At 36.0% G+C, this 25,146-nt stretch overlaps 1 protein-coding gene across 1 annotated transcript in view; it reads right to left on the bottom strand.

The window, feature by feature from the left end:
• Nucleotides 1-734: 734 nt before the first annotated feature.
• Nucleotides 735-25,146, bottom strand: part of ZNF804B (zinc finger protein 804B) — a 519,711-nt gene continuing 495,299 nt past the window's right edge. The window contains exons 3-4 of the mRNA XM_043873460.1: nt 10,268-10,398; nt 735-4,408 (exon numbers count right to left, since the gene is read on the bottom strand). Of these exons, the coding sequence (XP_043729395.1) occupies nt 745-4,408; nt 10,268-10,398 (3,795 nt within the window). The 3' untranslated portion in view covers nt 735-744. The remainder of the gene's footprint in view (nt 4,409-10,267; nt 10,399-25,146) is intronic.

The raw sequence follows: 25,146 nt of genomic DNA, 5'->3' as shown, positions 1-25,146 counted from the left end.
TTATTTTGCATGATCAAATACTAAAGATTGCAAATATGTGTTTTCTTATACAAAAATTAAATATTCTTAATTTTAGATATTGGTGATTCTTATAATTACAAAATTCTCTTAACATAGAAGTATGTGAAATGAAGGTAACTCAGTTTTCCATGCAAACTCAGCCATACAATGTGGATAAGATTGTTTTGCATTGAAGAGTAATTTTTAATCTGAATTAGTTAGAAAATTTCTTGTCATTTCTCATTTCCTATGAAAATATAGTCTATATTGGTTGAAACAGATTACATTGATTGAAAGCTTAGTAAATAGTGAACCATAGGAACTATTTTTACCACATAATTAGTTTGTTTCACTGACCTTTTATTATTACCTGATGAATAAAACCAAATGTGCATTCATTCACTCATTCAATGAATACCTAGAAGATAGAGTATTATGTTCCATTTAATTTTTTGTAATATTAGTATGCCTAATTTTTTTGTTTTTTTACATTACATGAGAACTCATCCAAAAATACCCCTCTGCCTTTCTATCAAATTACTTTAAATTTGTCTAATTATTTTTAGCAAATTAAGAGATTCTTAAAATGCTTCTATTACAATATTGGCAATTCAGTTTACATTTCTATATTGGTCACATTTTGCATTGGCACCACTCTTTTAAATATAATAATAATCAGACCACTTTAAATACATCATTTTGTAGGTACTGACAATTTGTTTTATTTATCCAGAAGAAGGGCTTTTAGTTCAAGTGAGCTGACACATTTAAGGCCTCTTTCACTCCATTTAATGGTTGCATCTGACTGGAGCAAGAGTGATGGCAAAGATCTTGACCTTGAAACACTGGTTGAATTAGAGGATTCAAGTGGATGATAGAAGTTGTAGCTGGGTTGAAGTGAGGGCCAAACAAGGTGGGGATAAACGCTGAAGGGGGCAAGGGTTGAAATGTTATGTGAGATGGGTGGAAGGGGGCAGTGGTGATTAAATGCAGGGGGTGACCTGCTAAGAAAGTGGGGTGCGCAGGGATGATGGTTGGGGTCAAAGGTGAAAATGTGAATGGATTAAAGCGCGGCTGGGAAAGAGGATGTAGATGAGCTATAGGGAGATGAGTGCTATGGGCATTTATGGAAGCAGAAACAATATGCTGCAGGAACGTGTGGTGGATGGCGGTGATAGAAGCCTGCTGGTGACCTGGAACTGTCTGTACAGTGGAGGCCGAAGGAAAGGCGGTGGGCCCTGCAGCAGGCAAAACTCGAAGATGCTTTGATAGGAGCTGTTTCTGCATATGCTGCTGGGCTTGTAACTGTAGGAGCTTATATTTATCTATTTCATCAGGAGAAAATGTTATGGGCTGTTGAATTAATGGAGGAGAAAGAGATTTATGACACACTTCTAAGTCATCTGCTACTTTGTCATGCTTCTGCATAGTTCTGTCATAGTAAGAGTTTATATTCCCCTCTATCTGATTCATTTGCATGCTTCCATCCTGTAAGTCCAGATTCATATCGTTCTCTTTGGTCTCCATTGAGTCAGTAATACCACTGTATCTATTAGATGGAAAAGCACCAGGGAAACCATTTGGTACTGGGTCACAGCTTTGAATAGAAGGTTGGACTTCACCAATTAATGATTTTTGTTGTTCTTTTGTTGTTGGGTCCTTTTTCATGTTTGGTGAGTGAGATTCTGCTACTACATGAATTATACCTTTAGAAAGATGATTATCACAATCAGTGCCCACTGAAACAGGAAAATCATTTGTTGGGGAAATTTTGACTTTGTTTTTGTCAATAGTTCTTTGCATTGCACTGCCTTTATCCTTTCTTCTTCTGCTTTTGTTTGGTGTCTTTCTAGGCAAAGGCAATGAAGGTCTGTTACAGCCTGGTGGTGTAAATGGAATTACACATTGGATTTGTGAAAGAGGCTCTGATTCATTTTTACAGCTGTTTGATGAGATCTCAAAATGAATTGATTGTTCCTGATAGTTCTTGGCTTGTACTCTTTCTAAAAGGCTTTTGGCTGTCAGGGAGGTCCTCTCTGCTTCTATAGGGTTCAACTCTGTGGTATCTGAAGGGCTTCTTGGACAGTTTCTTAGAAGGTAGCTGATATTCCCAGAGTTACATTGCATGGATTTTACTTTTCCCAGATCACAAATGTGAGGGCTGTCCAAAGACTGTTGATTCCTTTTACTTGTATTTAAGTAATATATTTTCTCTCTTGAGTGAGAGCCCAGTCTGCTGTGCTGAGGTCCCTGGCAATTAGGTGGATTTTCACTGTTTCCAGCACAAGAAACCTGTGAGCTAGAATCACACTGGGTGATTCTTTTGGATTTTTGCCCTGAAAATTGTTGATTTTTGCCCAGTTTAGGTTCTTCTCTGCAATGACCATAAGCATGTTTGGAATATTTTTCATTTTTAATTGATTCCCACAATGTGCAGCTCTCGCCTCTCTCCGTTTCAGACTGTGGGCAGTCACCCTTTGCTAGCTCATCAGACAAGCAGAGACAACTGTGCTTTCGGCGTTTCCGTTTGTGCCTTTCAACTGAGTTCTGTTCTCGTTTGCAAAAGTAGAGCAAATTACCTCTGCCAAGTCCACTGGACCCATGATTGGAATAAGAACTTCTCAAGCTCGTTGTACTGACATGGGATGTGTCTGAAGGGCTAGAACACCTATTCAGAGACACCTTTGGAGAACTTATCTTGTAACTTGCTCTTCCGCATCCAGAAACCCCGCTGGTCATACTGATGTAGTTACTATTCAAAATTACACTGAAATCCTTCCCATGGTCACTGTGGTCCCTTACTGTGTAAGGACTAGACTTCCAGGTGAACTGATTCCCTTCTTCAACATCCAGATGAGGATCACAAGAAATCAGTTTATGCTTTTTTGTCCTAGAGATGCAAGGAGAAAAAGATAGGCCTTCATTTGCATCATTTAGAATTACCCTTTGGCAGCTTTGCCAATGGGCCCTTGAAGGTTCTTGAAGTTCATTATCACCATTTTTATTGTTTCCTACACAATTCTCTAGAGAGATATCAAGGTAAGCAGGCACTTCAGGATTTTTCATTTCCAAGTCCCTTGCACTAAAATTATGTTCACTCATACTGGACTCAGAATTGTTGCAGCCCAAATTATATTTCCTCTGGAAATTTTCCCAATCTGGATTAGTTATCCTCATCTTTGGTTTCAGAGACCGATTATCTTCTTGGATCAATTTTTGTTGGTCTTTAATTAAACCTGAGACTTGATTCTCCAGTGTAGTCTTCATTTCTGAGGGCTCTTTCTGCAATTCTGTTTTTAAATCCTCTGGATCACGGCCATCCTTTGCATTTCGAGAAAGCTTAAAATCAAAATATAATGGGTTGCAGCCATAAGAAATACAGGGCTCTGTTTTTGTAAAGAGAAGAAGTTCTGTTGGCCATTGGAGAGTTGTATGGCCATCCTTACTTTTTACGTGGAGAAAAGGCAATGCTTTGGACTTCACATCATGGGGATATGCTTCTCTTATAAAGCTTTGTGCATTTCTGCTAACTCTTTCTGTTTTATCTAATGATTTTTCTCTCTTCTCCTTTCTGGAGTTGGGATTCAGATGAACTGAACTGCTTTGTTCGCTTGGCTCTATTGATGGAAACTCATCCAGACATTCAAATATCCTGGCATCACTATGCTTGTAAATGTTTGTTGGGCTAGAGGAAACATTGGCTTGGTGTGAGTGATTAATGTGGTTTTCTGAAGTGCTCTTCAATGTATTTCTAGTTTCCTTTGCTCTGCTGGAAGGAGTAAAATCCACATCTGAAAGATGAATGTTAGATTTACTGAATGAAGCATGAATGCCAATTGAATTTTCCAGCATTTCATCAACAAAGTCATTCTTGTCTTGCAAAATTTGAGAGTTTATGGAGAGGGTATTGTGTAAAATACTTTCCAGATGGTTTGATGAGATGTTTACATCTTTTCCCTTAGTGAGATGTGTTTCTTCACTTGCAAACCTGCAGCACATGCATTTCTCTGCAGTTGATTTTGTTTTATAGATGGGTGACTTGTTACAATCACGGGTTTCTTCTGTGTTCTCACTGAAAACTGATGCTGAAGATTCTAATTTTAGATGCACTTTTTTGGAAAAAGAAAATGACACTCCCGTCCTATGATTTGCATTGCTGAGATCTGAGGATGTTTGTGGTACCCTATTTCCAAACAAACGACGTCGGTCTGTTTGCAACTGGTGTCGATTTGCTGTGGTGGACCGCTGCTTATCGGCAATGCTTCTGGAGAGATTCTTTCCTTTAAGGAGAAGAGCATTCTTCATGCATGATACCTTTCTGCCATTCTTAACTGGGAAAATTCCTTGCTGAAGTTGTTTTTCTATAGCTACTTTGGGGGCTTTGTATGCCGGCCCATTTCCAGAAACACTGTAAATAAAACAAATATTTAAATGATTAAGACATCAGATTTGAAATCTTATCTATATATGAACATTTCATAATGTATGATGATGGGTTCTGATACTATTTTTGAACTATATCTATTGTAATATAACAATTTCACTGCATTTATGTAACAGTATCTCCATGTTTTATAGTAGCTATTTCTAAAATGCTTTGCTTAAGTCGGTTTTTTTGAAATTAGCAAAAAGCAATAGCAAGTGAATATCTTATGCTAGTGCTGCTAAAGAAAATAAAGCATTGTATTTACATCACAATATGTCCCCCAGAGACTACTAATTCTTTGGAATATAGATTTAACCTTATTTTGCAAAGAGTTTTCCAATCAGTGCCTTCACCTAAATAGGAAAAAAAAAAAAAAATGGAACTGAAAGTCACTTCCAAAGCCTAAACTTATCTCTTTTATTCACTTTTTTAGTTTAAAGTTCAGTTCAGTTCAGTTGCTCAGTCATGTCCGACTCTTTGACCCATGGACTGCAGCAGGCCAGGCTTCCCTGTCCATCACCAACTCCCGGAGCTTCTCAAACTCATGTTCATCGAGTTGGTGATACCTAGTTCAAGCACTATATAATTTTTTTTCCTCAGTCTTAAAATCCCTTCATGTTTGTTTTCTTAGGAAATAGGGTGATCAGTTCTGTCTTTATGACTTGTCACTAATTTGATCAATTCTAAGAAAGTAACACACATTTTTACATGCCACCTCAATGTCTTCAATTAGTCTGAAACCCTTCTTTTAGCTTCTTACTCGTCAAAATATTTTCCTTTTATCTTTTTTGCATATATATGTTTGATCTTTTGACAGATTTTTAAATCTTTTGACAGATTCTTTTGAGCTTGAGTAGCAATTCAATCCGAAACTGGAAAGGATGATATATACAATAGATGAAACTCTTTAGATTAAAATTTTCTCTAATGTTCTGTGAAACACCTACTATAAAACAAATCTTATTGCAGGGGGAAACAATACAAATCGCATCATTGTGAGCTGGCTTTGTTTTCATTTTTGTTGCTTTGAGCTGACTTGCTTTCAGCTGCTTTGCTTGCTGGTTTTGAGCTGGCTTTCTTTTCCTTTTTTACTTTCCCTCCACATTTTTGGACATGCTTTGTTGGCCTTTTCCTATTTTAGATTTTTACTTCATTTTTATGCAGTCATTTATTGCTTGAGCAAACAGTACTAAAATAACAGGTATCTTTTTCACATGTAGCATAAATTCTAATGGGGAAGAATCCTTTCCTAGCCTTTGTTCTGACAAATTCTTTCTTTTGCTTTTACTTAACTATTTGATCAACTGCCATAGAACTCTGGTGTCACAACATTCCTTGTGTTCACCAAATTTCATTGCTTTCCTTCACTGTCTTTATATGTTTAATACTACAGAGACATATTTAATTAGCCTACTTTTATTCATATTGAAACGAATCCACTTGTGCATTTGCATGATTTTATAAATTTTCCTTTTTATGTATACATATTTTGTTATATTTATTTGAAACAACAAACTATGTATATATACATAATTTACATGTATATATTTTATTATATATACATATACATATATGTGGGGCTTCCTTGATAGTTCAGTTGGTAAAGAATCCACCTGCAATGCAGGAGACCCCAGTTTGATTCCTAGGTTGGGAAGATCCACTGGAGAAGGGCTAGGTTACCCACTCCAGTATTCTTGGGCTTCTCTGGTGGCTCAGCTGGGAAAGAATCTGCCTGCAATGCAGGAGACTTGGGTTTGATCCCTGGGTTGGGAAGATCCCGTGGAGAAGGGAAAGGGGATTCTGATCTGGAGAATTCCATGGACTACAGTCCACGGGGTCACAAAGAGTTGGACACGACTGAGCGACTTTCACTTTCACACTCATATATACGTATATGTATATGTATTTTGTTATACTTAATAAATACAAATAATTATGTGTATATCTCACTTTACCAAGCTATAGTTACAAATTGATTTCTTTTGGTTAATTTTTGCCAGCATTTCTGGGAACTTTCAATTCAACTTTCTTCCACTCAGATACATTTTCTTCACTGGTTGATTTGATTATTGCCCTTCCCTGTCCTAGGATCTTATCCTTGAATTTATACATTAAATTTATTTGCTCTCATGACTGTATGCTTTGGTCTTATTACTTATATTAATACTCTAGTTCTTTCAGTCTCTTGTTCTAGTTCAGAAAAAGAATTTGTTTTTGTAATCTATTTTATGGATTCACTATTTTTCAATGTCCAATCTGTTTATTATATCCGTATGGATTTTGATTTACAAACAATAATTTTAGTCACCAGTCTTTAATAATTTCAGATGGCTCTTTTTCTATGAACTAATAATGCCTGTAATTTTCGAGTTGTATTCTTGAATATTGTGGAAAACTAAATTTGGAAAAATTTTAAAGTGTCTGCTCCTTACAGTAACTATTTCATAATGAAAACTTTTCTCTTATTTATCACATTTATCTCCTTTCTTGAATTATTCCATTATGATGTAGATACTGGGCTATTTTTTATATTCTCTTTTTCCTTAATAACGGTTTTGCTTATTATTCTGGCATTGTTTTGTGCATTTTTTTTCTTTATGTTAGTCTAAATATTCTTTTCTATATTGCTGTTTCACTTCACCATTTATCTTTCTAATATGTGTAAAAGCTTCTTTTGTAGTATTCCAAATATGTTCAAACTTCTTTGCTCTTATGTGTTACATTCTGCTCTTCTTGTCCTTATTCTGTTCTCACTTTACAATTCAATATACATTTGTGATTATATTTTTACAATGTTAACATTTCATCCTTATTATTCATGTCTATTTCTTATATTTATGCTTTAAACTTTTTATCTCATTGCCTTATAAAATTTAATTTCCTATACCTTAAATCTAATTTATTTTTATCTTTGTGATACTTTAAATTTTATTATTTTAATTCAAGCTTATGCCTTGTGACATAATTAAAGGCTTAATCTTTGCTGTCATACTCCCATTTACAATTTCACTTTCTCCTCTAGAATAATTTTTAGTTTATTTCTGTATTTTTACCTAATTATTTTTATTTATAATTTTTGAAATGACATTAGTTACCCTTTAGCTCTTATTAATGGATTGTCCATTTCAATAGTTCTCCCAAATCCAATGCTTGGTAACTCAATACATGCATAATTTAATTCTCTCCTGGGCAAAAAGTACACTTTTCAAATAGGAAGCAAAGCATATCAAAATAACATGATTTCTTTAAGTGATGTAATTTCCTAATGTTCCACGTTATCTATTTCTTATATAAAAATGTCATACTCTCAGAAGCAATGGTCACAACTTTTAAAATTTGAAAAAAAAGGTCCATATCAAGATGCATTAGACTTATACATAGTAGAAATTTATGAACAGAGTGAATCTCTTTCTCCCAATAAGATAATTATTTTACTGAAGAATCATGTTGGGTTGATCTACCTAAGGGGATGGCTAAGGTTGTCTGCCCTTTATAAGATTCATTAACATTTTTCTGCCATCATTTTTTTTTAAATTAATCTTATTCAAATATTCTTACTACCTGTAAATTCACCTCTCCTCTCCATAGGGTCATGGAAGAATTCTGTTATCTATGTCATCTTACTCAGAAGCCCTCATTATGAGAACAAAGGACAAAGAAGGGTTATCCGAGGAGAAGTAACACAGATGACTTTTTTCACTTGTCAATTCAGTTGCCAAAATGAAAATATTTAATAATGCTATGAACAGACTTCCCTTAGGGCAAGTGCCTACTAATCTGAGAGAACAATTGTCTGGAGGGCAGATGGTGGGTAATAGAGAGAAAAAAATGAAGTAATTTTCCTAGTTCCAAGTTCTGTATCTGGGAAGTTGAATACCTATCATTTCCTAACAATATGATCGGATTGGGACCCAGAGAGCCTAACTACTCTATGGAAGAAAATGCCTAGTTTTGTTTTCATTTAGTTATTAAGATTTCCAAAGGCAGCTCAACCTCAATAGAGCTTATAATTTATTTTATTCAAGACACTTCCTAGATAACTCTGTATACTTAGAACTTTTAAATAAAAGCATCATCACCATCACTGTCCTCACCATCAAGGCTCCTCTGATCCTTTGTCTACTTCTTCCAAAAGAAAATATGGAATGAGTGAGGAGAACTGCAGACGTGTGACAACTTTCATAATAACAAAGGAATCAAAATTCTGTATATTAAGACTACTCAGTTTTTTTGTTTTTTGTTTTTGATTGTGTGACTTTAAAGAACCTATCTAAAGGGTCTCTCTACAGCGAGACTTGCCCTGCTTTTCTAATTTGACTTTTTGTAATTAATCATCCAGGAATTAACACATTCCCTCAATTATCTCCTGTGTACCATCCTAATGACCATTAGACCTTTCCTTCTAAGCCCTGCTTTGACAAGATATCCTGTCTGATATCTTATTGGCAATAAAGTTAATCTTTATTGTGTTGACAATAAGTTTAGTACCAGTTATGTGTCCTGTTTCTGTGATCGCATGTGCCCTAAAAACATGCATTTTTGTATTAACCTCACCTCTGGACACATGGTCTTCTAACCTTTATTATTTTTTTTTCTTTATACCAAATTTCTCACTTATTTTTTCATATTATCTTTTTTATATCTTTATAAGCAAATTAAAATATTCTAAATAGTGAGAAAAATACTTGAGTACTTGCAAGGTGACTGCTAACTGCAACTTAATTCAAAATTGATCCTAAAAAATATTTTTTTAAAGTAAATATGAAGTCTAATATTCTGCTGCTGCTGCGTCGCTTCAGTCGTGTCTGACTCTGTGCGACCCCATAGATGGTAGCCCACCAGACTCCCCTGTCCCTGGGATTCTCCAGGCAAGAACACTGGGGTGGGTTGCCATTGCCTTCTCCAATGCATGAAAGTGAAAAATGAAAGTGAAGTCGCTCAGTTGTGTCCGATTCTTCACGACCCCATGGACCGCAGCCCAACAGGCTCCTCCGTCCATGGGATTTTCCAGGCAAGAGTACTGGAGTGGGGTGCCATTGCCTTCTCCTACTATAATTGAGTCATTCACTCCCAAGCTTACTGTATATTGTTTTTCATTTAAACAATAGGAGTTTAAATTTTGGCACAGAACTACAAATATCACAATTCACCAGCTTGCTGTCAGCTATATTAATTAGCTACATTAGTGTTCTACATTATGATTCATATGAACACAAATCACAATCTGCAAATGTAATTGAGCTCCAGGTAACAAACTCCTTACTACAAAACATCCAGGAGTTCCGAGCCCATGTAAAACTGCTATTTTTCAGCTACAAGAATGTATCAGTGTAATGCTTGTTACAATTATCAATTTAAATGGCACCATGTGGTAAATTTAACTGCATTAATTACATCTTGTTTGTCATCCAGACAATGATAGTGCCATTTATTCTAGTTTCAGGTGTGTACAGAGGAATGCACAGATTTATTTCCTCTCCCAGAAGATGCATTGTTACTTATGATTTAAAAAAAAATATTATAAGACAAAATAACTGTGAAGCACTATAGAGATGCATAAGATACATATAAATCACCTGGATAGAATAAATGCCTGTATATTAGAATTATTCTTGGATCATTTCATTAAAGAACACATTAACAATATTAGGCAAGAAAACCTCAGATGTCAAACTCATTAATTTTTAACCCTTTAGCTATTAGGAATATGTACCTTCAGATATATCTGTTGATTAATTATAATTTGTTTACATTGTTTAGAGAACCAAAAAAATATATCATTGAAATTTCCTGAGACTCTGAAGAGAGTTTTGAACCACCTGAGGCACCTTGAATTCTTACCATTCAGACTGTTGCCTTAACTCAGCCAGCTGATGAAGTCGCTTAAGTGCTTTTTCTTGTTTCTTTTCATCTTTCCATGACTTGGAAGCTACATTTCGAGCAAATTCACGTTGCTTTAATTCTTTCAGTCTCTGTGGACAAAGAAGCAAAACAGAAAGGACACTATGAATAAGTAATATATCTTTTTTCCATCCAAAAGCTTCAGTACTAAACTCTGTCCAGGGTACAGAGGTGACTTTCTGGATAGGGAAGCACCTTCTCCATCAATTCTCTTCTCTGCTCCAAGATCAATTTAGTTGTCAACTGGGTTATTTATCAAAGCTTGTCACAATCACTACAGAATTGTACTGCAAAGCTGGACTGCAGTCCTTACCAGGACCACCCTGGGTATGTAATTGCAATCATCTCTGTGCCTGTGAAAACACAAATAGAGGATACTGTGCAATATATGAATGGGTATAAAGGGAGAGAAAGTTATGCAATGCACTTCCCTCCGTGCAATGTCACCAGCTCTCTCACGTATAAAAACATAACTACTCTTATTCCTGAAAATTGGTATGATGAAATACACTAGGTAAAATGAGCTTATTTCAGTAAAGAAATCTGTTATTGTGTAAGATTTAGTTCAAAGCTCTAAATGCAATTCTTAATTCATTTTTTTTCTCTCATGGAGATATTTATCCAACTCTGATTTCTATATTGTATCCAGGAGGAAAAGAATGGGTCAGGGATTTAAATTCAGGATAGAGGTTTGGCCTACAACTTCTTTGAATTAATCCTGTCTCTAAAACAATTGGCTTATGTGAAGATTGGATGCTACTTATTACCTGTTTGGATCACTACTTCAGAATATGCCATTGTGTTTAGTCACTCAGTTGTGTCCAACTCTTTGCAACCCCATGGACTATATCCCGCTATGCTCCTCTGTCCATGGGGATTCTCTAGGCAAGATTACTGCAGTGGGTTGACATGCCCTCTTCTAGGGGATCTTCCCAACCCAGATCTCCCACATTGCAGGTGGATTCTTTTACCACGTGAGCCACCAGGGAAGCCTAATGATAATGAACAAACTGAGATATAGCCATAATCAAATGAGCATCTTGAAGTTTGGGGCTTAATTCTGATTTAAGAGTATATTTGAAGAGTAGCCCTCTTAACCCATATAAAATGATTTTAAACTGCCTGAAATTTGTGTCCTTTAACTGCTTTTATTTCCCAAATCAAGTATAAAAAGACATTTTCCAGGAAAGGCAAAATAGGCAATTACATTGTGGTATACTACTTCTCACCTACAGAATAAGGGCCAAGACCTTTAATGATCATTAGTTTCCTTTTTGAAAGGGTGGGATGTTTTGAAAGAACAGCATGTATATTATCTATGGTGAAACAGATCACCAGCCCAGGTGGGATGCATGAGACAAGTGCTCGGACCTGGTGCACTGGGAAGAACCAGAGGAATCGGGTGGAGAGGGAGGTGGGAGGGGGGATCAGGATGGGGAATATGTGTAAATCTATGGCTGATTCATATCAATGTATGACAAAACCCACTGAAAAAAAAATAAATAAAGGAGAAATTGAAAAAAAAATAAAAATAAAAAATAAAACAAACAAAAAAAAATAAAAAAGAAGAAAGGGAACATGTTCAGAGGAGATTGTAGTCAAATCACTGTTCCCAGGTTAAGTATTTAAGGAGGGAAACAGAATACTCTTTCAAAGAAATTATTCTGAGCAGAAAGAGCAAGAATTTCACAGAACTAGAAACAACCACAGAGAGAAAAGTAGAGTCAACCTAAATTTGGTTTTTGATAAATGTTTCAGAGCCTTTTAAAAAACAGGAGACTTCAAAAAATCAAACTGTGGCCCATGTGGTATCAGAAAAAAAGAATAAAAGGATCAATAACTCTCTAGAGCTGATAACTCTCTAGAGCTGCATGACCTAAACCTTAAAGGCTATCCTTGGTCAGAAGACTGAGAGGCTTATAAAAATCCTCATTTCTACTTACCCTCCTACTCTCACCTCCTCATCCCCCATACACATAATTATCTAGTTACTGGGTTTAATTATCTTATGAACAAAGACATTTTAGAAATTGTCCAACATAATACAAGAGCCCACAGAGAATGCAGTTCAACTGAGTGAAAGAGAGAGCATGGCTACTTTGATAAACAGGAGAGGGATTTATTTTATTTTTTTACTCTCAATTACTACTGAACATAAAATATTCTATGATATATTTATTTAATATTTGATATTACTAGGATATAAAACCTGAATAGCCTACGAGAGGAAACCTGTTCTCATTTACTCACAACATCTGATGAATCTCATTATCCAAATCTTGTTTGAAATTTCCAGGTATACCTGGTTCTTTCATTAGCCTTTCATTTTTTAATATTTTACTCCTATTTCTGAGTTACAGAGATGATTGAGAATTTTGTCTCATTCATCCTACAACAAATACTGTTAATTCCTACTATGTACTGCAGATATAGAAATGCACACATCAACTACCTTTCCCTCAAGGGAGACAAACAAGTGAACAGATATTTTTAAAATATAGGATTGAGTTTCTGAAGAGTGGACAAGTTGCTTTAGAAGCATACAGGAAAAGTTAAGATAGACTGGGGGTGGAGATGGAGAATTGCTGTGTTGAGGAAATCAGCAAAGCTAAAATATTTTTAAGGAACACAGGAAACTAGAAAATGACCTAAAGTCACAGTCTTGCCTTGGCCAAAGCTGAGTGCTCAAGACTACACAAGGAAATCCCTGCAGAGATCTGCAGAGGGGGCCCTTCAAAGTTCAGCATACTCATCAGAACTACATGTGTGTAAGGCAACTATTCCAGGCCAAGAAAATAACCACCTGAAATAACTAAAGGAAACAATGCCTAGCATTCATACAGAACCAGAAATAGTGCCTGCTGTTACCAACAAAATCGGAAAAGCTCTTGGGACACTGAGTAGAGAATTCAGGGAGTCTTGCTTCAGCAGAGAAGAATTAGCCACATATTGAGCACTATTTTACATTTGCCTAAGAAATGATTTTTATCATTTTATCAAAGCTAAAAGTATAAATCTGATTCCAAGCAACTAAACTGCATTTCAGAACCAAACTCAAGAATATTTATAAAAATATAAACTTTCACAAACAAGGAAAAATAAATGAGATCTAATCAAAGATTTTCAGACATGTAAAGAAATGAGAAGACACATCCAAAAATAGGAAGTCAACCAATCAAAACCAATACAGAACTGACACAGATGCTAGAATTGGCAGAAAAGTATATTAAGACAATTATAACTGCATACCATATATTCAAAATGTAGAAAAGAGACAGTGGACAAATGTGTGGTTGGAGTCTCTGAAGAAAGAGGAAGGAATATTTGAAAATACAGTGGGTGATAATATTTCAAATTTTCTGAAAACTATAAATACACAGATTCTCTCCCTTCTCCCCTAAAAAAAACTTCAAGCACAAGTGATGTGAAGACAACTACACCAAGGCTCAGCATAATCAAAATTTTCAAAGCCAGGAAAAAAGCGAAAATTTTAAAAAAGTATCCAGAGAGAAAAGACATATTTCTGTACAGAAGAACGAATATGAGGATGGCAGAATTCTCACTAGAAACAAGCAATTGAGGATATAATGGAGTAACATTTTCAAATTTCTGAAAGAAAATTTAAAACTTTTAAAAATCAAATTCTAGACCCAGTGAACATATCCTTAAAAAAGGGTGAAATAGAGACAATATCAAACACTAAAATCTGAAAGAATTCAACAGCAGAAAACCACATGATAAGAAATGTTAAAGAATATCATTGGACAAAAGGAAAGTATTAACAGGTAGATGGATATATATATATATATATACATATATATCTACAAAAAACAATGACACCAGAAATAGTAACCATAATGATGACTAAGACATCTGGACAGTTTTACAAGGTCAGTGGGTGGAGCCTTTTCTAAAGGAGAGGATAGAAAAGGGAAGCATGTTGAGTACATTCCTTACCTTGTGTTGAATAATTTATGTTTTACGGAAATATTTGTATTTTCTGTGAATCCAAGATCGTATGTCACTACTGAAGAAAATAATAAATTTAGGATTAAAGCATTGATTTGTTGTCGAACTTTTCCTTGATAAATTTTATTTGAAGCTTGCCCTTGGGCTTCTCTGCTGGCTCAGTTGGTAAAGAATCTACCTGCAATGCAGGAGACCCTGGTTTGATCCCTGGGTCAGCGAGTTCCCCTAGAGAAGGGATAGGCTACCCACCCCAGTATTCTTGGACTTCGCTGGTGGCTCAGACGGTAAAGAATCTGTCTGCAATGAGACCTGAGTTCAATCCCTAGGTCCCCTGGAGAAGGGGATGGCTACCCACTCCAGCATTTTTGCCTCAAGAATTCCATGAACAAAGGAGCCGGGAAGGCTATACTCCATGGGGTCACAAAGAGTTGGACATGACTGAGCAACTTTCACTTCTTTCACTTTTGCCCTTGGTTATTAGAACCTATCGAACCTATAGCTCAATCATGTCCGACTCTTTGAGACCCCATGGACTCTAACCTACCAGGCTCCTCTGTCCATGGGATTTTCCAGGCAAGAGTACTGGAGGGGGTTGCCAGTTCCTTCTCCAGGGGATCTTCTCAACCCAGGGATCGAACCCAGGTCTCCTGCATTGCAGGCAGATGCTCCACCATCTGAGCCGCCAAGAAGGCCCTTTGATATCCTACTGCCTTCCAATATATAGGATATCATATTTGCACTACCAAAACAAAACATGTCCCTTTTAAACCTTCAGATAGCTGTCTGTTTGTGATGAAAAATAAAAATTTGTTTTCCTCAAAATTTCTCTGTAAAACAGAATGTATCTTAGACATATGTGTGTGTCATAGAACAGTACTGATATTGGATATGTCTCTTTGTATTACAATTTCCTTATTTGCCCAGTGGAGATGATGCAAGTCCCTAACAAGTTCACTAGGCTGTTGCAAACATCAAGAAGATCATTTATGTGCATGTTTTTAGAGATAAATAAGCATTATGGAAAATGTTCTTATGCTGATAGCAGCTACTAGGGATTAAGTTAGATCCCTTTGGGTAAAGAATACAGAACTTCCTCTATTATAGCTGGGTGATAAGTCCTGCCTGGTTCTTTGGCTCAGAGCCGGATAACCCTAGAGAAGAAACAAACAAACAAAAAAGACAATTGCGATCTTTCTAAGGCTGGTAGGTATATTAAAAAGCAGAGACTTTACTTTACTAACAAAGGTTTGTTGAGTCAAAGCTATGGTTTTCCCAGTAGTGTGAGAGTTGGACTATAAAGAAAGCTGAGCACCGAAGAATTGACACTTTTGAACTGTGGTGTTGGAGAAGACTCGAGAGTCCCTTGGACTGCAAGGAGATCCAAGCAGTCCTAACTGATCCTAAAGGAAATCAGTCCTGGGTGTTCATTGGAAGGACTGATGCTAAAACTGAAGCTCCAATACTTTGGCCATCTGATGCAATGAGCTGACTCATTTGAAAAAACCCTGATGTTGGGAAAGATTGAAGGTGAGAGGAGAAGGGGACGGCAGAGGATGAGATGGTTGGATGGCATCATCAACTCAATGGACATGAGTTTGAGTAAACTCCGGGAGTTGTTGATGGACAGGGAGGCCCAGCGTGCTGCAGTCCATGGGGTCGCAAAGAGTCAAATATGACTGAGTGACTGAACTGAACTGAACTGAACTGAAGGCTGGTAGGAAGATGAATTTTCTTGCCAATGGAATCCACTGAACTGTTCATTGGTACATATTACATTTCAGCTTGCCCTTTAATTTCCACCTATTGCTCAAGAGTCTAAAGAGACATGGTCACACCTACTAAAGTAAGAGAGAGAATGCTTTGTCTGTGGGTAAACACAAATTCACATCTCTGCTAAATGGACTGCTTAGATTTAACATCACTACTGAATTTCTCCTTTCAGAAGCTGTCACTGAATAGACATGTCTTATGATTGGGAAAAAGATGCCTGGATAGCATCACTGACTCAGTGGACAGGAGTATGAGCAAACTCCAGGGGACAGTGAAAGGCAGGGAAGCCTGGCATGCTGCAGACCATGGGGTCACAAAGAGTCGGACATGACTTGGCAACTAAACAACAACATTTTTTCTTAAAAACTGCCCCCAAATATGCTTTATCCTTTATCACTGCCCAATTAGCTAAAATTTGAATGCTCCTTCCATATTTTTAAGTAGAAAAATTTATATTTATTGCTTAAAGCTATATTTATTGCTTTGCCAGGCAAAGGGGGACATAGCTGGCTCCTGCCTGAAAAACTGAGTGTCTCAAGCTTAAAGAATTGATGAGGGGGTTTCTAACAATGGTTCAAGGGTGGGATCTTTGGCAAGACTAGGGTGTGGGCACAGCTTGCACTCCCTTAATCTCATCTCAAGTGGTCTCCTAATCTTGATGAGCTTCTCTGTCCCAGACACATTTTAAATAAAGCATTGTAAACATGATCATTTTTGTCTGCATTTTTATTCTCCTACATAAAAATCTCATCATAGGGTTATTAATATTATCCAAAATAGAACTCAATCAGGGAAGAGGGTAAAAGATCAGATGTCTAATATTTTCTAGAGGAAAACAGGGACAATCAGTTCATATCCTTGTATATGTAAAAGGAATTTAAGAGAAATGGTAGAGAGATATTCTTCATGGTCCTGAATGGCAGCTACCTAAATTGGTCTTTGCCCAGGTTAAAAGCAGTGCAGTAAAAGACTAATGCAGAGGTCAAGGTAAAGAAAGAAAAGTATCAACAGTTCTTAGGTATCTTTTCCAACTTTCACAGTGCATTTTATTCTCTCTCAGCAATAAGCAAAATAAGGCTTATGGAGGTAAACTTGTTTAAATACCTTTGTGAAATATGTGGGATTTAATTTTTTTTTCAGGTTCATTTTAACAGCACAAATTAAGCAATCTTTACTTCCCTACCTGTCAACAGGAATGCTTGGCATATGCATTGCAAAACTGGAATTCAGCTATGAATAAATAAAGAGGCAAATTGATCAGGGCAGTGAGTTTCCATGTGTTTTGAATAGCAATACTCCCAATATTATTGCTTCTGAGTCAGAACATGCCTGCAAACAGCATCCCACTCCAGTAAACACTCTCCGTTCACCTTCACTGAAGCAGAACACACATGTGAGATGAATTTACTCAAGCGTATTTACGTTTTCCTCTCTGATATAGAATAATTCCTTCCATCTCTAGACTCTCATCCATAGATCCCACAGCACTTTGCAGACATTAATGTTTTTCTTCACAGCAGAACAAAACCCCAATGCAAAAGGTCAAAATGATTAACCTCATATTAGATATGAAGAACCAAACACATAGAAGGTTAAATGACTTGATCCGCATCAAAGAAGAGGCCAAGAAAAGAACTGTGACTTGAAAACAGGATGTCTAATCTTCATTAAAGAAAAATGAGAAGTGTTTATGTAAAAGTCTAGACACTGAAAACAGTTCCACTTTGTGAAATTAAAAGTCTTGAAATGTTTAATTAATTGTCTTGAAATGTTTTGTGCCAAAATGATTTGGAAGACATTTATAGATCGTTAAACAATAATTGAGAACAGGAGTGGATATAATTTGAACAGCAATATGATCATGATGTAAGAATTAAATTATATAAAAAGTAGTATGTGTCAAAAAAATTCTCCATGTTGAAATGGGACTTTCTTTATTTCCTGTTTTTTTGCATGCCATCATTTTTACTGCAGTCTAGAAGCTGTACAAATACAGAGAGTGAAATAAAATAAAATATTTTTAAGACTCCCATTTTATTTTTTAAAACATTTTTATTGACATATAGTTGATTTACAATGTTATGTTAATTTCTGTTGTACAGCAAAGCGATTCAGTTGTACATATATGTACAATTCTTTTTCATGTTCTTTTCCATTATGGTTTATCACAGGATAGTAAGTATAGATCGCTGTGCTATATATAGGGATATATATAGATCCCTTTGTTGTTTTAAAAAGCCCTTATTAAAAAAAAAATTTTGGCCACCCCATGCAGCATGCAGGATCTTAGTTCCCCAAGCAGGGATTGAACCCGTGCCCTCTACAGTGGAAGCATGGAGTCCTAAGCACTGGAGCACGTGAGAACTCACTGTGGTCAGTTGCTCATTCGTGTCCAACTCTTTGAGGCCCCAAGGACTGTAGCCAACCAGGCTCCTCTGTCCACGTGATTTCCCAGGCAAGAATACGAAGTGGGTTGCCACTTCCTCCTCCAGGGGATCTTTCAGACCAAGGGATGGAACCTGCATCTCCTGCATTGGCAGGCAGATTCTTCACCACTAGGCCACCTAGGAAGCCCCGGGGAATTCACATTCCTCCCATTTTTGAAGCTACAGTTCAGGCTACCGACCAGAAGGAGGTCCCTGGAATGAATGCATTTGAGTATAATCTCTCAATGTGATTCCCTGCTCCAAGGATCAGTCAGGCCACAAGCAAGCTAAAAATAGCTGAGAAGAAATGGACCTGGGGTAGATACTCTGTCTCAAACTTCTTCACTTTCCAGCACTAAGTTAAATACTTAACAACAGAATCTGGAAGTTTCTTCTTACACATGCTGGAACATGAATTTCTGGTCTCTAGATTTAATTGCTGGTAGTCAGTCAACTGTGCTTCGACAATTAGGACCTGGAGATGCCATATTGGGCTCATGTGTGGATTCTTTGATGGGCTGAACCTGATGTTCCAAAGAGAAGGAGCCAAGCCTGAAGACACCACTGTCTAAATGCTAGGATGGGGATGTTGCTAGATTCTAGGACAACCTGAAAGTTGTGGTTCATGCAGAAAATAATATTCTTTCTAACTCAAAGTAGCCTGGGACACTTCCACAGCTTACAGAGGAGCATGTAACTAGGTAATTAAAGTATACGCCCCAAGCAAGGCAACCAACCATCCCCTTCCAAGGCCCATGATTCCCTGTCTTCAAATAACAAATGGACGGCTGCGGTGTTCCCATTATTTCTGAGCAGTTACCCAGATCCTTCCATCCTCCAGATATTACGGTCAGGATCCAAGTCAGCAGTGATACAGGCACAGACTTTTATTTGGTTTAACTGCAAGGTTTATTTTCTGCACCATGGCATAACCAAAGCTAAGGTTTGTAATGCCTTTGTAAGCCATATTAAATCAGGTAGGAATATAGCCAATATTATATAAATATCTCTAGTGATTGCTGTTGTGAAATAATTAACAGCAATATAAAGGAAGTACTTTAGTGATTGGGCACTGGAATTGCTTTTCATACTGGTTTTGTAGAAGTCAAAGGGCTTTCAATCTCTGCTCTTCTTCATGTTCATAGTGTGATAAGAACATGCTCGCCATGTTAGAATAATATTAATTCCCTTGAACTATCTACAGATAGTATGTTCAGGTTTGGAGAAATCTACAATTTCTGAAATGAGCAAATGAAAATTCATTAATTAAAGATTAAGTCTTGAGTAAACATGGATTAGACTAATACTTAGTTAATAAGACCTCAGAAAAAATCACTTTGCTTTCTATAACAGCCTAGACCATGGAGAATAAACTCAACATAAGAAACAATAGAATGATTCTAGACCAGGAAAATCCACACACTTTTCTTCATGCAACAAAGTTTCAAAATTATTTCCATAGAAAAATATTGGAAAGTGTCAGAATGTTTCATACATTATAGTCTATTTTGGAAATTACCTATAATTTCTCTTAAAAATTTTATTTATGCCAAAAAGTGCTCAAATATTTTATGAACCTCTTTCTTTTATAAATACTTCCAAATATCAAAATACAGAGTTAGAATGGGTATCAGGAGATTTTGGTTATCAGGAGAGTTAGAATGGGTATTGTGAGAAAAATCATTATGGAGATTTTTCTGTGAGGCTAATTTTTATTTCTAACACTCCTGGTTACATGTGTAGAAGACCAAAGCATTAAAAGAAACTATTTATTTTTAAATATCAAGAGAATTAATCACATTCCTTGTGGGGACATTTTAGGAAATAAATGTTTCTGCACTAGGTTCCAGGAGTCTTAAAAGAAAATCTTAAGAAATCCCATGGACAACCTCCACGCCCTCCTGGAAGACTGCTTGGTTTCTGTCATGACACAATCTTTATTTAGCAGGTTATTATCCGCTCTGTAGCTTTCTTTCCCAGCTGTGTGATGCCTCCACGGTCAACTCCTCCTAGTTCAGTTCATAAAGAAAACTTGACCTAATACACTCTGACCCAACTCTCCAGCTGTTTCTTTAAGAGCAATTTCTTGTATTTCAGCATCTTATACAACCTAGCATTATATTGATTTTTAAAAGCTCTTGCGGTTTCCACTTCATCCTCCCACTCTTTCATACCCTAGTTTAGGGTCAGCAATGCCTGCTGAGAATATTGCAGGCAAAAGTATTTAACCTGAACAAACCTGCAAACTAAGATTGTCTTAGCACAGAGAAAGTGTTTCTGAGATTTTTTTCAATTCCCTGTCTAAATGCTTTTCTGAAATAGAACTGTCTTTAAGAAGAAACTATTAAAATAGAGATAGAAACAGACATGAGAAATCAAAGAAATTAGACTCTGGTATCAAATTGAATTTTGTATCATGTGACTCATACAAATAGAGTTGATGTTTTAAAGCTCATGATACCAGATACCAATTAATAATGAGTTGAGCTATATGTATCAGAAACTTGGCTATAGTGACATAATCAAATGAAGTTTATTTCACTCTTAACCAAGAATCTATATTCAAGCAAGCCATGGTACTCATGCCTTCTTAAGGAAGTCCACAGCCCAATCTTCTTTCAGCTATCAGTTTTTTGCAACTTTATCCTCCTGGTTGCAATATACTTGAGAAATATCAGTTATCAGAATTGCTTTCCAAGTAAGAAGAAGGAAGAGCCGAGGATAAAAGCTGACTCTACTATTTTTATCTTAAAGACATCAGCGTTTTGGAAACTGGACCAAGTAGACTTCATTGCAATGTCATTTGCTAGAGGATGTCACATGTTATTGACATTTAAGAAAGAGGTATGAGAAATTCAAGATTTTAGTGAGGTGTGTGGCCATACCTTATACAAATCTGGATTTTGTCATAAGGAAAGATGATGGAATGGTCAGTGAGTAGCTGACTAGCAGCGTCTGCCCAAATGAAGATGCCAAATGTTGTCAGAAGAGATGAGTGCAGTTAGTGTTCAATCAAGAGCATGGCTTCCTTCAAATATAAAATTCTCCTCTACAAGATCTAAGGCATTGGACAGCAATGCAGGATAGTGAGAAATTTCCAGATCCTTTTACTCCACAACATTATAAAGGCCTTCATTTAAAATTACTAATTCTTTCAAGAAGATTTGGAATTGATTTTCTACTTAGGTATACAGTGTTAGAGTTAGGTCCCTGGGTCAAATTTGGTTTTCAGCCCATTTTTGTCAACGAAGTATTACTGGAATATAGCTACACCCACTTGATTACATCTCATCTTTGGTTACTGTCAAGCTATAATGGTGGAGGTAAAGTCCCTGAGACAAACCATGTACACACAAATTCAAAATACGTGAACTTTTCTAGAAAGTTTGCCAACTCCAGGGAGAGAAATCACTTTGTTCTTGTAAGTTCAGGTTAAGGGCAGTATTAATTCCATATTTACACACCACATGAGACATTTTCCCAGTGAGAAATACATAACACGGTCAAGGAAATCTGTAAAGAAGCAGATAGTAGTGGTGGTAGAAAGACATATGGTATTTGGAGGAATATCCAGTTTCATTTAACTGATAGTAATAAATATGAAACTCAATAATCTCCAGTGCTTCTGGGATAACTTGTAGAATAGGCATACCTTGGAGATACCTCAGGTTCAATTCCAGATCACTACAATAAGGTGGATATCAAAATAAAGCAAGTCACAATAATTTTTTTGGTTTCCTATTCCATATAAAAGTTCTGTTTATACTCTACTGAACTCTATTAAATGTGCAATAACATTATGTCTTTAAAATTACACATACCTTAGTTAAAAATACTTTGTTGCAAAACAGGTTAAACATTATCTGATAGCTAAGGGGGTCCTACAAACCTTCAATTTCTAAAAAGTACAAAATCTGTAAAGCATAATAAAATGATATGCTTGTATTTCTATTAAGATGTTGACTTACCTTTAACATTCCCAACTTTCCTACAGCAAGTCTAACTGAATAAAGCCTGACTTTGTTAACAAATCAAGTCTTGAATATTCTTACTGAATAGAATCCCCCAGAGCAACTTAGTGCACAACTAATTTCAGAACTCAACAGATAGAATCATCTCTTATTTCAAGTGTTTTTCCAGCATTGTTCACACAAAACAACATTAGGCAGATATGAGATTCATGGCCTTTTCTATACTTTGCCTATCTTTGCCTGGAGGTACTGCAGAGAAAAGAAATAAGAGAAATATAGTTAAGTGTTTGAACATCCCACCCCACCTCCAACCCAGCCAAAAATAAAAAAGAACCACTGTTCTTGCATAACACTAAAAAAAAAAAAAAAGTCAGAAGTCTTTGTTTTTTGCAAGTGAAAATGATAAGTGGTCTTTTAAAATACTTTTATTCTGTTTTTGTTTTTCAAAAGTATAGCTCCATTTATTAGATGCATTGTGAGAAACTATATCACATGCTTTGTTGCTAATTTTAAGAGTCTGGTAAACCACAGTTGTAACTGAGTATATACTTGATTAAAAGTGGATTTTAGGCAAGGTTGGGCAAACGTCTTCTCTTTTAATATTAACTCTTGATTTATCTCCTAAAATAAACTGGATTTTATTTATTTTTATAGAAGAGTTTATTTTCAAAAATTTTACTTTCTAGATAATAGAAACTTAGGCTCACATTAGCTATTTTCTCAATAATTGGCACTTTTTTAACAAGCAAATAATTTGATTGGCAACATATTCCTTGCAAAATTGAAATTACTTGAACACAATTTTATCAACATCCATAGCCACTGCTAATCAAAAATAGCACTTCATATGTTCTTTCTTTTTCTCTTAGTAATTGCAAAATCTTCTTGGAAAAGTACTCCAAGGGGATGAACTACCACCGAGATCAAACTTATATTTTACTTTGAAAGAGCAAGATACTTTACAAATCTTAAACTTTTAAAACATCGAAAGAAGTTTTTTCAAAATTAGTTTTCTCAGGTTTTTCAGTAAATTTTGATATGTAAATAGAATACAAATATTAGTGTGCCTTTAGGCAAATGTATAACATTTGTATACAATTCGTCCAGGGTTTAAATGACTTAAAATTTTGAGGAATGCTATTTACGGTTTTAAAAATATTAAAACAAAGGGTTAGTTATATTCATACTTTTTTCTAAAACTGCATTATTCATTGTGTGTTTTGTATTAATATCTCCAAATATGTTTATTACTAAAACTTCTAGGTTGAAATGCAGAAGCACTAAGAAAGGTGACTTAGATCCATTTTTACTTTTAAAAATAAAATAATCATATTCATAAAGAAATATATCCAATAAAGAGACCCCATTTTTCTCACTTTTCAAACCAACAGTCATTTTGTTTTTTTTTTTTAAATTGGAGGATAATTGCTTTATAATATCGCATTGGCCTCTGCCATATATCACCAAGAATCAGCCACAGGTATACATATGTCCCCTCCCTCCTGGACCCCGCTCTCATCTCTCACCCCATCTCACCCCTCTAGGCTGTCACAGAGCACTGGGGTGAGCTCCTTGTATCACACGGCAAATTCCCACTTGCTATCTATTTTACATATGGTAACAGAAGTGTTTCCATGCTATTCTCTCAATTTGTCCCACCCTCTCCTTCCCCTGACATGGAATCTAGAAAGATGGTGCAAATGAACCTATCTGCAGGGCAGCAATGTAGACACAGACATAGAGACCAGACTTGTCATTGTGTTTTATCATCACTGTTGCTGGTTAGCCACCAAGTCGTGTCTGACTCTGTTTGCAACCCCACGAACTGTAACCCATCAGGCTCCTCTGTCCGTGGGATTTCCCCAGTGGTACTGGAGGCATGAGGAAACGGCACATCCATTCATTTTTGGTGTGAGTCAAAAGGGGTGCAATCCTTTCAGAAGGGAATCTGGCGACAGCAATTATATTTCTATACGTACTATCCCATTGGCTCTGCAATTCCTTATCTAGAAATTCATCCCTAGATAAAACTGTACAAATGAACATAAACTGTTCCTTGTGATAATATTGCCAGGATTATTAATAAGTTTAGGGGAAACAAGTCTAATTCTCGAGTCTTTGTTCTTACAACTACTCAAATTGCCTATGGTAGCTTCTTTCTGGGAATGATATGCAAGTTATAGTCATGTCATAAGATGTCTTGCTTTAATTCCTTCATATATTACTATCTTTACCATCAGTTCTGAAATTAGCTGACTTGAAAAAGAGAAAGTCTACCATATTAATTCTGTTTTTGTTGTCTTAAGAAATATTTGAAACTAATGAATTCATCAAACTCAGTGCCTCAAAATTTTATCTTCTCAATGTAAGAATCACATAATATTACAGCATTTAATACTCCTATAAAATAAAAAAAGAGAACATCAGTTGATATGAGGATGTTTCAAGCAAAATAAATAAAAAAATACAATTCACAGTTGTGAGTAAAAGAAATAAGATTGCAGGACTTGACAGAATAAGAATAGAGAAAGGCAAAGTGAGATTCCTGACCTTGGCAAAGATTATCTTTTTTTTCTGTTTCCTTCCTTATTAAGTATTTGACCTGCTTTCACATTCAAATCAAAAAATATCATGAAGACACAACTATAATTTGATTATGCAATGAATGAACTGAAATTTGGAG

The sequence above is a fragment of the Cervus elaphus genome, chromosome 18 (assembly GCF_910594005.1).
Source record: "Cervus elaphus chromosome 18, mCerEla1.1, whole genome shotgun sequence".
Taxonomy (NCBI): domain Eukaryota; kingdom Metazoa; phylum Chordata; class Mammalia; order Artiodactyla; family Cervidae; genus Cervus; species Cervus elaphus.
This window is presented reverse-complemented; position numbering and strand designations above follow the sequence as displayed.